The sequence below is a fragment of the Triturus cristatus genome, chromosome 7, assembly GCF_964204655.1.
Source record: "Triturus cristatus chromosome 7, aTriCri1.1, whole genome shotgun sequence".
Taxonomy (NCBI): Eukaryota; Metazoa; Chordata; class Amphibia; order Caudata; family Salamandridae; genus Triturus; species Triturus cristatus.
In genome coordinates this window covers 166,294,054-166,306,607 of record NC_140590.1, presented here as the reverse complement: position 1 = coordinate 166,306,607, position 12,554 = coordinate 166,294,054, and the positions used below count along the sequence as shown (strand labels likewise).

At 46.4% G+C, this 12,554-nt stretch overlaps 1 protein-coding gene across 2 annotated transcripts in view; it reads right to left on the bottom strand.

Moving 5' to 3' along the window:
• NPHS1 (NPHS1 adhesion molecule, nephrin) overlaps nucleotides 1-12,554 on the bottom strand; it is a 526,308-nt gene that overhangs the window by 18,466 nt on the left and 495,288 nt on the right. For both annotated transcript variants that reach the window (XM_085615945.1, XM_085615944.1), the window contains exons 28-29: nucleotides 6,556-6,580; nucleotides 4,187-4,310 (exon numbers count right to left, since the gene is read on the bottom strand). In XM_085615945.1, the coding sequence (XP_085472071.1) occupies nucleotides 4,187-4,310; nucleotides 6,556-6,580 (149 nt within the window). The remainder of the gene's footprint in view (nucleotides 1-4,186; nucleotides 4,311-6,555; nucleotides 6,581-12,554) is intronic.

Sequence of the window (12,554 nt, the reverse complement as noted above, 5' to 3'; positions counted from 1 at the left end):
CAGGTCATCTTGATTTTCATCATCAGACCCAGAGACTATGGTTGACCCACTCCCTGATGCAGACCCACTAGCTCCTAGAGCTTGTTTCAGATCATCTGCTACTAACAGATCTATCAGATGTTGTGAGGAGGGACTCCTGCCAACCCTCAGTTGTCTTTCAAAGCATAAGGCCTTCAGATCAGTGTAGGCTATGTCTTTGTACTGAGATGGGGTAGACCCACTGGCTCCACCTTGGTGAGACATACTAGTGTTGTGCAGTGTTGTACTACCTACACTAGTTGAGGCCTACTGAACCTAGCTTGAGCTGTAGCAAGGGTGTGCTTATCCCTTCACAAACAGCTCTAAGTTCAGTAGAACTTATTGATACTAGCTTGACTTTATATGTACCTTGAGTGCCTTTAGTGGTTTTCAGTTAGTAATTCAAATAGAGATTTTCTGGTAAAACAGTGGCAAGCTGGATCCCACACGCTGCCCACCAATGTGAGAAGTTGGCCTGGCATATGCTGGTCACTAGTTATAGTGGCCACCTTGCACCAGTCCAATTCGACTCTTATGGTAGATAGGTTTAAGACAACCTTTTAAAGAAAGCTATCCTAGTGGTAGCTGTGGAGAGCAGCCTTCAGGCTAAGTCTCTGAGGAATGTAAAGCAGCTTGTTTTACCTTATAATCTCTTGAATTACCAAATGAAAAGGACACCACACAGGTATATATATCAAATATATATGTATTTATTTCTAGATACACTCTACTAATCTCTTTATGAGATTAGAACCCAGATACACATTCAAATGTCAACAGTTCTCAATAAATTAAGCACAAATATGGCTGGAGCCCTAGGGGCGTACCAGACCATATACTAAGAAAATGGTTTAACAAAGTCGACTTGCAAAATGACAAAGCCTAGGGCCTTGGGAATCGCTGGGGCTTCACTACTGCAGTGTTAGCAGGTAAGTAACAAGCCCACGGGAGACGCGTGCTGTGTCTAAACACAGCCGTGGGTTTCCTATATGTTAATATGGAGCAAGTCGCGGTTTGTATTTTAAAGTTTTAGGGCACTTCGAAGAAGTCAACAAGCAAGCCACTTACAGGGTAAGTATTTCGAGGGCCAACACACACTTGGGCACCGGAGTGCACGAGTTACCTCACCCACGGAAGCCGGGTGCATAGGTGTCTTTTGGTGTCGGGTCGCGATGCTGTTTTCAATGGTGACCAATGAAGACTTGCTGCTTGAGACGACTGAAGAGGTGTCCGCTGGAATCCGAAGGTGGATTGAAGATGGAGAAGACCTGAAAATTGAGGGGACAGTGTTCAAAGTCACTTGCCAGTGACCGGTGGCCAGCAAGATGGATGACCACAGATATCGCGACGCTTCAGGTCGTCATTGGTGATTTGTCTCTTCGCTCACGAGGTCCAGGAGGGATCGACGATGACCAGCAGCTGGATTCGGAGTGTCCCACGACGTCTACAGCTGATGAGGGTGTCAGCAACCGGATTGGAGCCAACAAGCCTTGGCAACTGCAAGTCTTGTGTGGACTGAAGATAGTTGGTGATGCAGACCAGCAAGATCTGATGGACTTACCCAGCAAGGGTAAGTGAGGGCAGGCCAAGAGCAACCAGGAGAGCCCTTGAAGTTGGTTGGAAAGTCTTCGGGGGAGTCACTAGCCAACGGGCAAGTAACCGCAAAGACGCCTTCACAGGAAAAGTTTCACAGGAGCCCACGGTTACTCGGGACGGGGTAGGCCGCTGATTTTTGGAACAAGACCTGCTAGGGACTTGGACTACAAATGGTCCAAAGCACAAGTTCGTAGAACGTTGTTCAGGGTTTGCACACGAAATCAGTGCACGGTTCCCAGGTATTGCTGTTCCTCGTCACTCGTGGGGTCCAGATGCCACAGCTTCGCTGGGGACTCAAAATGGCCGTCAAGAGGTCAGGAAATCCGCTTCTGGGACCGCAGGGACTTCGGACTCCGGCGGGAGCGGTGAAGTTTGCAACCGTTGATTGAAGTTATAGGTGCCTGCCAAGCAGGGGACTCACTCCTTGACTCCAAGGGAGATTCTTCAGTCTTCCAGAGATAGTGGAACGTCAAAGGGCCAGGATTCTTCTTTGCAGAGCGTCGTCCAGGGTAATCTGAATTGCATTGGCAATGCTTGCTATCTTATAGTGAAGATAGGGGAGGGACTAGCTCTATGACCACTCCTCTAGGAGGGTCAGGGTAGTGGGTGGTTACACCCACTTCCCTTTGTCCAGTTTCGCGCCAAAGCGGGGCAGGTAGCCCCTGAACCGGTTTGAGCTGGCATATGCACAGAGGAGCCTACTGCTCCCCCAGTGCAGGACTTCAAAGCACTCTAAGAGTGCACCCACCCAGCTCCAATACACTAAATCCTGTCTGGGAGGTGGTGACACCTCCCTGTGACAGGATGCCTTTTTGTTGGGCTTCCTCCACTGCGAGTTTCGGTCAGCAGCAGGAGGGCAGCCCAGTGTCTGTGCTGGTGGCATCCATTTTGTGATGCCAGGGCTCTAGGAGATTTCTACCGTTTAGTACAGTGAGTACGTGTCATCCCCTCTAGAAGGGTGGGATCATACTCCCACACCAGTTACTGGTGTGGGGGTATGATTCCAAGTTGTTTGACACCAAACACGACATGTTTTGATGCAGTCATTCCAAAGTTAGCATTTACCGCGAGGTTATAATGCACTTAAGAGTATATGGTTTAACCGCATCCACAAACAGCAGCAGAGAATAGACTCTGCCAGCTGTAGAGGGGTCCTGCTCATGCAGAAGCACCCCCTCACATAGTAAACCAAGCAACCTGCCCTCAGGATTGTTAGGGCCTGCAAGAGGGGTGGCTGATAGGTTTATATGTGTGTGTATGGTGAGATATAGGAACCTATACCTCAGTGAGGAGTGCTAACACTACCTCACACAGGCTGCAGTAGCAGGTCTGTGGTGTCAGATTGAGAATGCTTCCCAGGGGTGGCATAATACATGCTGCAGCCCCTGGTAGGCCTGTGAAGTACCAATGTCCTAGATACCTAAGGTACCATATACTAGGGGCTCATAAGGTACCACAGTATCCAATCACTAGTGCATCTAATATGCACACCAATCATTTAAGGGAGTAAGCAGATAGGCTGGGGTCCTGGATGGCAGGGTCCCAGCCAGACTAGTCAAAAACCATTCAAACACCAAGAAAAAAGTGGGGGCAACCATATAGTCAGATTCCACCTTCCTACATCAGGGATCAACAAAAGAGCAGGGGTAATATGAAAGATAAAAAAGAGAGTGGGTGGGGGAAGTGACGGACGAGCCAGGAGGTGAGGCAGGGGTGCAAAACAGAGAACAAGGATGAGCTGGGGAAGCTCGGAGAAGCCAACACAGACAGCAACGGATGGGTGGGAATAAGTGAAGGCGGGAGCAGCATACTCAAGAGAGTAAGCAAATACATGCACTTCGATGGAGAGGACAATGAAAAATAATTCATCCTAGAAATTTCTTTCTCTGGTCTCTGCTTCTAGAAAAGAAAGTCTGCCAGATGAAAGTTATGCAGGACACCTGTCCCAGCAAATGAGATATGGAACCCTATTCCAAACCAAAGTGATCCCAAGCAGACAGTGGCATGCTCCAAAGTGTCATATTGTAAAGAAAAATAATTCAGATCTTCCACCATTCCCATGATGGCCACAAGTGACAGCAAGCTTCATTGTCGAGGTGCTTATGTAATGATGAGGTCCTCCTACTTCACACTCTGCTTTACCTGCATCTGAGTGCGTCCTCCCTCGCCTCATTTGTTGGTTGATCGCACAGATAACGGATTGCTATCTCATCTTTCCTTTCTGTCCATCAATCTTTCCACCAATCCTTTTTTCCTTCTTCCCCTTCTAGTTACCTTCTGTAAGTACTTCCTCTCCACACCTTCTACCCACCCCCTTGATCGCACTATATCTCTCATTGAAATTACCCCTCCTTGCTTATCTCTAATTCTCCCTCAACCAATCATCACTAGGATCTGTTGCCATTGCTGGAGACCTACATTCTTATCTTTCCATACTTTAAGGCTCTCTCTTTTCCAGTAGCCCCTCCTTCACCTCACGGAGGGTTGATGTTGTGGGTGCAGCATCTCTATCTCTTCTCATCTTTTCTCCCTCCCTTATACCTCCCCATAGTGGACTCCCCTGCCCTCTCACCTCCTGGTAGCTGTAGCTGTCATAGGTAGTAGAGCTGATCTCAGAGCCGCTGTCTATTATTAGGGTTTTCTTTGCCCCAATGTTGATGAGTTCTCCATACTCATTCAGGGCGACTTTTTGAGCACTAAAAAAGAACACAACATAATCAGAGATTGTGACTGTGGAGCATTAGTTCACTATCTGCATGGGTAGGATGCCTTAGGGATGCTACTCCATCCCAGACTAAGCCTTACATGATGAAATGTGTGAAGGACTATGGAACCACCCATGTTAGGGCATAATCCCCATTCATCTGCATTCTGCCACGCCCACTTTCCCATCACTTCCATGACCCCAACCTGATCTCTTTAAATGGATCTGTGCATGAAGTTAGTTACAGTGAGAGTCCTACACCCTGCATGGATCCACACCCAGGGTTTCATCCTGACTGTGCTGATGGTAACACATCTAACTTTTCTGTTGCCTCATGAAATGGTGCCACCCCAACTCTGCCCCACAACTCAGACAACCAACATCGACTCAACTATGCCATACCACCTAGGCCATGCAAACAATATCTCTGATAAACCGATTCTACAATACCAGCTCACTCTGCCCTATTTTGTCTAGATCCGTCCTTCCCCTCCCTAACTCATTAAACTAACTTGCACATGGGTCACCCAATAATGCCTCTATTTTAAATGGCCCTGCCATCACAACTCTGCTTCCACTCGCGTGTGTAGTTTTTCGATGCTGCTCCACCTAACTGACTTACTCAAACACTTCTATCCTTAACATATCAGTTCTCTACCTGATGATACAACTGCAAATGGAGCACAACAAAACTATCAGGCGGCTTTATAACTAACTCATCTAACTGACTTCTTACAACTCTTTCAACACTAGTACTGTGCCACTCAGCCAAGCAAACCCTAAGTTGGTCACTACAAATCAATGCTGCCCTTTAAAAGCAACAAACTGAACATTTGTCTCATTCAACTTTGATGTCCCAATTCATCCTGAAACCTCATGTTACCTAGAAACCCCAATGGATAACTAAGCCTGTTTTGGTCACTTCTTAAGCATGGATAAAATATGTTAGCAGATAAAAAACTTCCATAAAATAAAGGTAAACAAGTCAAAGCCTTCCACGTTCCATGGCCTGCCATGAAGCCATACAGGTGTTCTTAGAATGACTGACTGAGATGTTCTGCTTGAACGTCTGGCTGATTCCTCTCCTTCGTTCGCTCTCTCCACATCACGACCCTTACTAATCCAAGAAACTGCTTTGCCATCAGGTTATTAAAAAACAACAGAGGATTTTGCCTCATACCTCACCTACCAACCAGCTTTTATGATGAAAATCCTTCATGCTTTAAACATAATGGAGCAGCTTTCAAATATTTAGGTGTGGATTTTTTAAGTATTCCTCTCCAAAAAAAGGCTAACTGAAGCGTTGGCTGCGCCACCCATTGCACCTCTAACATCTTATCTATTCCTACGCAGTTCAGCTCAACGTTCTGTTTCTCTAATTCACTAAAGTTTGCCAATTTTACTCACCTCTGTTACTCTTACCATTACGTTACATACCATACTCTACATTTGTCCTAACCCACCAACCAGCACAGCCATCGGGGCAACCACTTGATCCATGCTGCCTCAGTCCACCTGCCTGCTAATGTAACTGAAATCAGTGCCCTATATTACCAAATTTAGCAACCTCAGCTTACCCAAGCTTGCTGCTGGCTGACTTCACCAGACCCATCCACCACCCAACCTCGTCCAATGTAGCAGCCACTCCACTCCCCACTTCAGTACCAAAAAGCCCCACATTTCCCTCATTCTACCCACCAAAACATGTCAATGCAACCCTTGGCATTGTTACTCTTGCTCTACAAGACCTTCTTATAGCACATCCTAGAGCTCCCATGCGCAGAGACTTAGACAAGTTTGCCTGTGAATAAGTAAGATCAGCTTAATACATGGAGTCCATGCACACACATTAAATGCCCAAAATAACATTTGCATATCAGTGACAGACCTGACCTTCAAAGAGCTCCTTAGGGCTCCTTAGAGCAGCGGGAATCCCCTCTTGTCCCAGATACCCATCAAAATAAGTGGTCTTAGTAGGACGAAGTGGAACTTTGCCTCTTCTTGAGATGGAGATTAGACGCTTGGTGCTTTTCTCAGTTATTCACTTTTGTCACTCAGCTGCATGCTTCTTCACACACATTTAAAAGCTCCTATATACTGTCTTCCTGATGAGTTGACTGTTATTGAAACACATGGGAACTCCAAGCACCCCAAAACACAGCTGGCAAATATTACTCATGAGTCCTACCTCTGCTGTTCCCTGTCCCTCACATATCTCCACACGGCAGAAGTCTTACCTCTCTGCTTTCGTCACTTCTTCGCCTAATGAAAGAAACAGAAACATATAGCTGGTTATTCCCAGCACTGTTAGCTCCTCTGCATTGACAGTGATGTATGAACCCCACAGTATGACCCCCATCCAGAGGTGCCCGATACAGCAATGCCCTTAGAGGACTATATGAACTAAGCAGTGTAAGCCCCCACCAGTGCCACACCATCATGGGAGGTAATCCTCCAGCAGTGCCCTGTCCAAATTAAAATACCCCAGAAGTATGCGAGCCCTCCAGGAGGTCCCTCAGCGGTGTGAAAAAAAGTGACCATCACCCGTCAGCTCTACATCTCTCACCTCAAGCTTTCATCTCGTTGACTGAGAAACCTGTGGCTACTACTTACAGCACTGATACACATATTATGTCCAATAGGAGAAGAATAAAGTGGGAACTGGTGCAATCTAAATCTATTGTCAACCCAATAAACGATACAATAGATAATGTTTTGGCTTCCTGAAAAATAATTTGTCTATTTTCTACAACATATTCTGAACTGCTCTCTAGACGTCTTATGCATCCTTCAACCCCTTGATTTAAAAAACATCTGTGATTTGATAGAGACTGTCGATATGCAACGCGACTGCTACTTAAGGCTCTAAAAAACAATGACAAAGGCGCTAGTATACATAGCAGAGCAAAGTACAAGGACCTAATAAACACTGGGAGCTTTCAAAATGGAAGGTTCCTCTGAAAGCTGCCATTTTTAAAAAGCCCTAAACTATTTGGCATTCTATTGCCCAAAGTAGGAAACATTACTCTGCAAACCAAGAAGTTCTCATCACTGAAGAGTGTTGGCGTGCACATTTTTCAGGGCTGTTCTTAGAGTCCACAGCACCCTCACCGAATGGTTTAAATCTCTGGGTGGTGGAGAGCCTGCAGAAGCTGAGCTGTAAACATTGAATACAATTGTTGGCTGCTATTATCAAACTAAAGAGTGACCAGTCCTCTGGTCCCGTCAAAGTATTTGCGGATCTGTACAAATCAAACCCTTTTTTATGGGCCCGCTATATGTTTTTTCTTTTTAATATCATATTAGAAGGAGAAGCAATACCACCAACTTTGCTTTGGGCAGAAATAGTATCAGTTTTGTAAAAAGGACATTAGATGTGATCCTGCCAATTAGGCCTGATTAGCCTTCTAGAAAATTCATTAAAAACAATTTTTCAGCAATATTGTGTAGGCTTGAGAGATGGGTCAACACCAACTCAATCCTGTCTATAAACCAGGCATGGTTTAGAAAAAGATAGGCACCATTAATCAAGTTTTCAAACTGCATTTAATTGTGGAATAACTTGTCAAACCAAAGAGAGCTCCTTTATAGGTTGTATTCGTGGACCTTCGTTCCGCGTTTGACAATATCCAAAGGAACCTACCACCGAACTATCTTCGGGAGATGGGTGTCCCCTGGATTTACCAAACATTCTGATTCATCTCCATGACAACAAATTTGGCCACTGTTAGATGAGGAACTACAGTGGAAAATGCGCAGCTTTTCGTGGTGAACAATGGTGTCCATCCAGGATGCACTTTGGTCCCCCTAACATTCCAATTTTTATATAAATGAGGTGGTCGAGGAACGTATCCAGCGCATTAATTATGATCCTTGCCGCGGTGACACTTTATTGTTAGTGTATGATACTCTTTTGGTATCCAAATCTTCTATGGGTCTTCAAACTCTTTTAAACAAATTTGCTCACTTCTGCAACAAAAGGGGACTAATAAATATCACAAAACAAAATGAATAATGTATAGACCACATGAATGTGTGAGAATCAACCCCACCCTGAACAATCGAAGTTTGGAACAGGTAGACATGTTTCCTTTCTTTTTTTGATGAACAAATTTTTATGGTTATCACACACAATTTCATCCACATATTGCAATGCATAAAAAACATAGATATATACAAAAGGCAAGATTTTCCCGATGTACGAATCTGGCAAGGTATAAAATAGTATAAGTAGACATTTCCTATAAATCTAAACCAGTTCCCCAACCACTTCCCCCACACCCTACAATATTTCTTGGGACAACCACGTGCCTCATACAGTGTTTTCTCCTGCGCGGCGCACCAGTCAATCCCGCTCCGCCAGAGTCTAACGCTTGGGGGGTCCGGACATATCCAGGAGGCGACTATGTCCCTTTTAGCCACGGCCATTGCAGTAGTGAGAAACAGTTTTTCATTCCCGGACCCGTCCAGCCCATCCGTAATCCCCAGAAGTGTGTGTCGAGGATCGTGGGGGACCTCCCAACCCAGCACCTACGTAAATTCTTCTTCAGTGTCACCCCAGAACCGCATCAACTTGGGACAAGCCCATACCATGTGGAAGAAGTCAGCGGGATCATGTGCGCACCTGGTGCATGCGGAAGATGGGCAAAGTCCAGCCCATGAAGGCGTGTTGGGGTTAGGTAGGCTGCGTGCAAATAGTATAGTTGGACCAAGCGAAGTCTGGCGGAAGCAGTGACAGTCCTAGGGGCCATCATGTTTCCTTTCTTAGGGATGAATCAGTCAACATGTACCTCGTGGACACCACATGTCTCAAGAATGAGGAATATTGTGGCGCCAAGGACTGTAGCCACAGACCGCTTTGCTACAGAAAATGGGGGACACTTTGTATCACCTGCCCTAGAAGTGTACAAGGCACAGTGTCAGAGCTGCTCTGTACAGTGCTGAAAATTTCGGGAATCTCTATTTTGGCAAATGTGGCTACATGTGAGAAAGGGTTGTTTTAGAGTCTGATGAGACTTCCACCTGAACTCAATCTCTCCATCCCTACCTAGATATGGGGATAACAAATATTGTTTCCCATGCTAATCTCAGACCCATATTCTATGGGCTAAGAGTCTGAGACGCAATCTCAGCGCTTCTCTCAGTGATGTTCCGGGTTTCCCAGATAGCGCAGTCCTGGGGTTGTTTAGAATATGTCAAAAATACATTGGGGGAAAATAGGTATTTTACATCTTGAGGACCAGCCTAACAGGATGTTGTGTGATAGTGCCTTAGTCACAAAATGATCATACAAGCAGTGATCCGTGTGATAACACTTACCCAATGCACACTATTGCAGCTTGACCAAGGCTTTTCTACTACACAAACAAGTGCCCTTATTTGAGCCTTTTCTACGTGATTGTAGGAAGCTGGCTCTTTAAATAGAGGACCAAAAAGTGGTACACCTTGTAAAGATTCTGAGCATTCCCCAGTTGGCTTACAGAGGCACAAATGATAACACGATGCTCAATTTTGTGGTAGTGTGGGCGAGCAGTAAAGCATATCAGAGAGTAGTGCTAAGCATTTATTACACACGCAAAGGCAGTAAGTGAGACAGACACTCAATAAAGAAATCTGACACCAATTTGTAAAAATAACACACACTTTTATATGAATTTAGATACCAAGAGCATCAGAATCAGTTAAGTACTGTTTGAGTTATGAATTTTTACAGTTTTTGAAAAGTTGACACAGTACAATTGTTGGGTGTGGTAATGATATCCTATGAGGGGAAAACATGTACTACATTCGGGCACTTAACAGCGACTTACAGGACTGTTGTCCAGGACTTAAGGTAAATCTGGGGCAAGGTCTAAGGCCACACCAACAGGTTACCTCAGGAGGCTCTGGGGAGTCTGGGTGCAGAGGTGTGTTATGGCTTGGGGTGTCCCATTTGCTTCAGCGGGGAACGGTCCGGTCAGCAAAAGGCTGCAAGCTGGGACTGATGGACGGGTCTGGGGTAACCCACACGGAGCTTGACCCTTGAGAGGCTTGGGCACGTAGGGACACTGTTGGTCGACTTCTCCTCAGGCTGTGGGGCTCGGGTGCAGTGGTGTCTTTTGTGCTGTGTTCGGTGCTGGAGTCACTCTCAGTTGGAGGGGACCTGCAGAAAGTGGCTGCAGGCTGCGACTAGGGTCTAATCTGGCAAAACTCAAGAGTGGGCATAGCTCTTTTGGGTCTCAGGACCCCGTGAATACCATCACCTCCCTTTGACTTGGGCTTGGAGCATGGGTCCACGGGTGCTTTGAGGTGTTGGGAGGCGGCGGACAGTGACTCACTCTTTGTCTTTGGTTTCTGCAGGAAGGGGCAAACAGGACAGCTGGGCCACTCTCGTTGTGGGTCTCAATGTCCCTGAAGTCCCTCGTTGGGCAAGTTAGTCTCCCTCGGCGTTGATGTCCGGTCCATGCACAACAAGCCTTGGTTGCTGCAAGGGGTCCAGTACCCCAGGTATTGGTGTTGTGCAGCTCTGGTCGGTCCTGGCACCCCTACACTTGGAGGGAGGACGGACCTGACCTGTAGGAGCACGGATAACTCTTACTGGGTGGCTGTTCCATCGGTAGTCTCCGCAGGCGGCAGGTCTGTGTACCAGGTGTTGCTTCTTTGGTGCCTGTTGCTGCAGGGCAGTAGCTCGTCTACTTCAAGGGAGCTTCTTTGGAAATTGGCAAAGCACTGGCAGCCCTCTGGGTTTCTTGGAGACTGCACAGTGGCAGGATGAATCGGTTGCTCCAGGAGGGTCGGATCCAGCAGGCAGGCTGGCAGGGTTGGCGCCAAGTCAGTTGTGCTGCTTGGTTCTCGGGCCAGCAGTCTTCTTTGCCCATTCTTTCTTTGTGTCTGTCAAAATCGGATTTCCTGGTATCAGGGGGTCCCCTAAATACTCAATTTAGGAGTGTTAAGGGGAGTAAGAGGCAGTGGCCAATTGGATACTTACCCCCGCGGTCAATACAACCCGTAGATGACCACTTTCTTTGGGGAGTGGGCATCACCCTGTCCCAAAATTCCAAATTCTACCACACAAAAGATGGTGGAATACCTAACTTCACATTTACTTCAGGCTGGTCACCCTAGATTGTGTCCAGCCTGGCAGTGCAACACGCTTCCTGCATAGCTAATTTTCCTACCTGTCCTGGGGGCTAGAAGGGCTGAGGGTAGGAGGTAGCATCTCCCCTGTCTGGGAAGCCTTGCGTCACATAATAAAGGCAGTAGAGGCCTTTGAAGCCTCCGGCCTTGATATGCTGATTTACCGGCCTTCCTTGAGGAGAAGGTGATAACACCTCTCTCCATAGCAGGCACTGTTTCTGTCCTCGGAGCAGGGCTCTCACCTCCTAGGGCGACAGAATCTCGTCTGTGGTGGCAGGCTGGACTGGACCAGTCAGCCATCACACCAGTAGGCTAGTAGGGTTCAGGCGCTATCTCTAAGGTACCTTCTGGTGCATGTATTAATAAATCCATCACTGGAATCAGTGAAACCATTATGTAACTGGGAAACTCATTTTTGAACAGTGCCCAGTAAGTACCTTAAGATGGCTTCCCTGTTCACTTGTACTGTCAGTAATTGAACTGGCCACCACAGGGGCATATCTGCTCATGCAGATATGTCCTCACATGTAATATAATGCAACCTGCCTTAGGACTATAAGGCCTACTGTAGAGGTGAAAAATATTACATGCAGTGTTAGGGGACATGGCACCCAAGTGTCGGCTATGTCGGGTTTTCACTTTTTGGAGCACCTTGTCGCGCAGCCTGCAGTCTGCATGAGTTTGGTGCTGGCTCCCTTAGAGTGGCGCAAGATATTCTGCACACTTAGAAACCATCTTTAGTACCTATGCCCTCTGTACCAGAGGTATCAATAAGTAGGGACTCACAGAGGTGCTAAAGGCCTGGTGACTTGGGGATCAAATGACCAGTTGTCTTATTTTGAGGACAGAACACTGGTACTGGGGACCTGGTTAGCAGGAACCCAGTGCACTTCAGTCAAAGTTGCATCAAATACCAGGTGAAAAGTGGGGGATTACTGCAACAAAAATCCAGTTTCCTACAATGATTCAACTCCGGTTTTAGTCAAAACTCTTTATTTTAAATGTAGGACTACTATTTTGCAACTTAATCATTTTATCTCTGAATGAGGCACATTTCCTTCTCTTCTACACTTTTGTCCTCCAATTTGAAATGATGTAATTGAAGAAAAGGCACATTTTG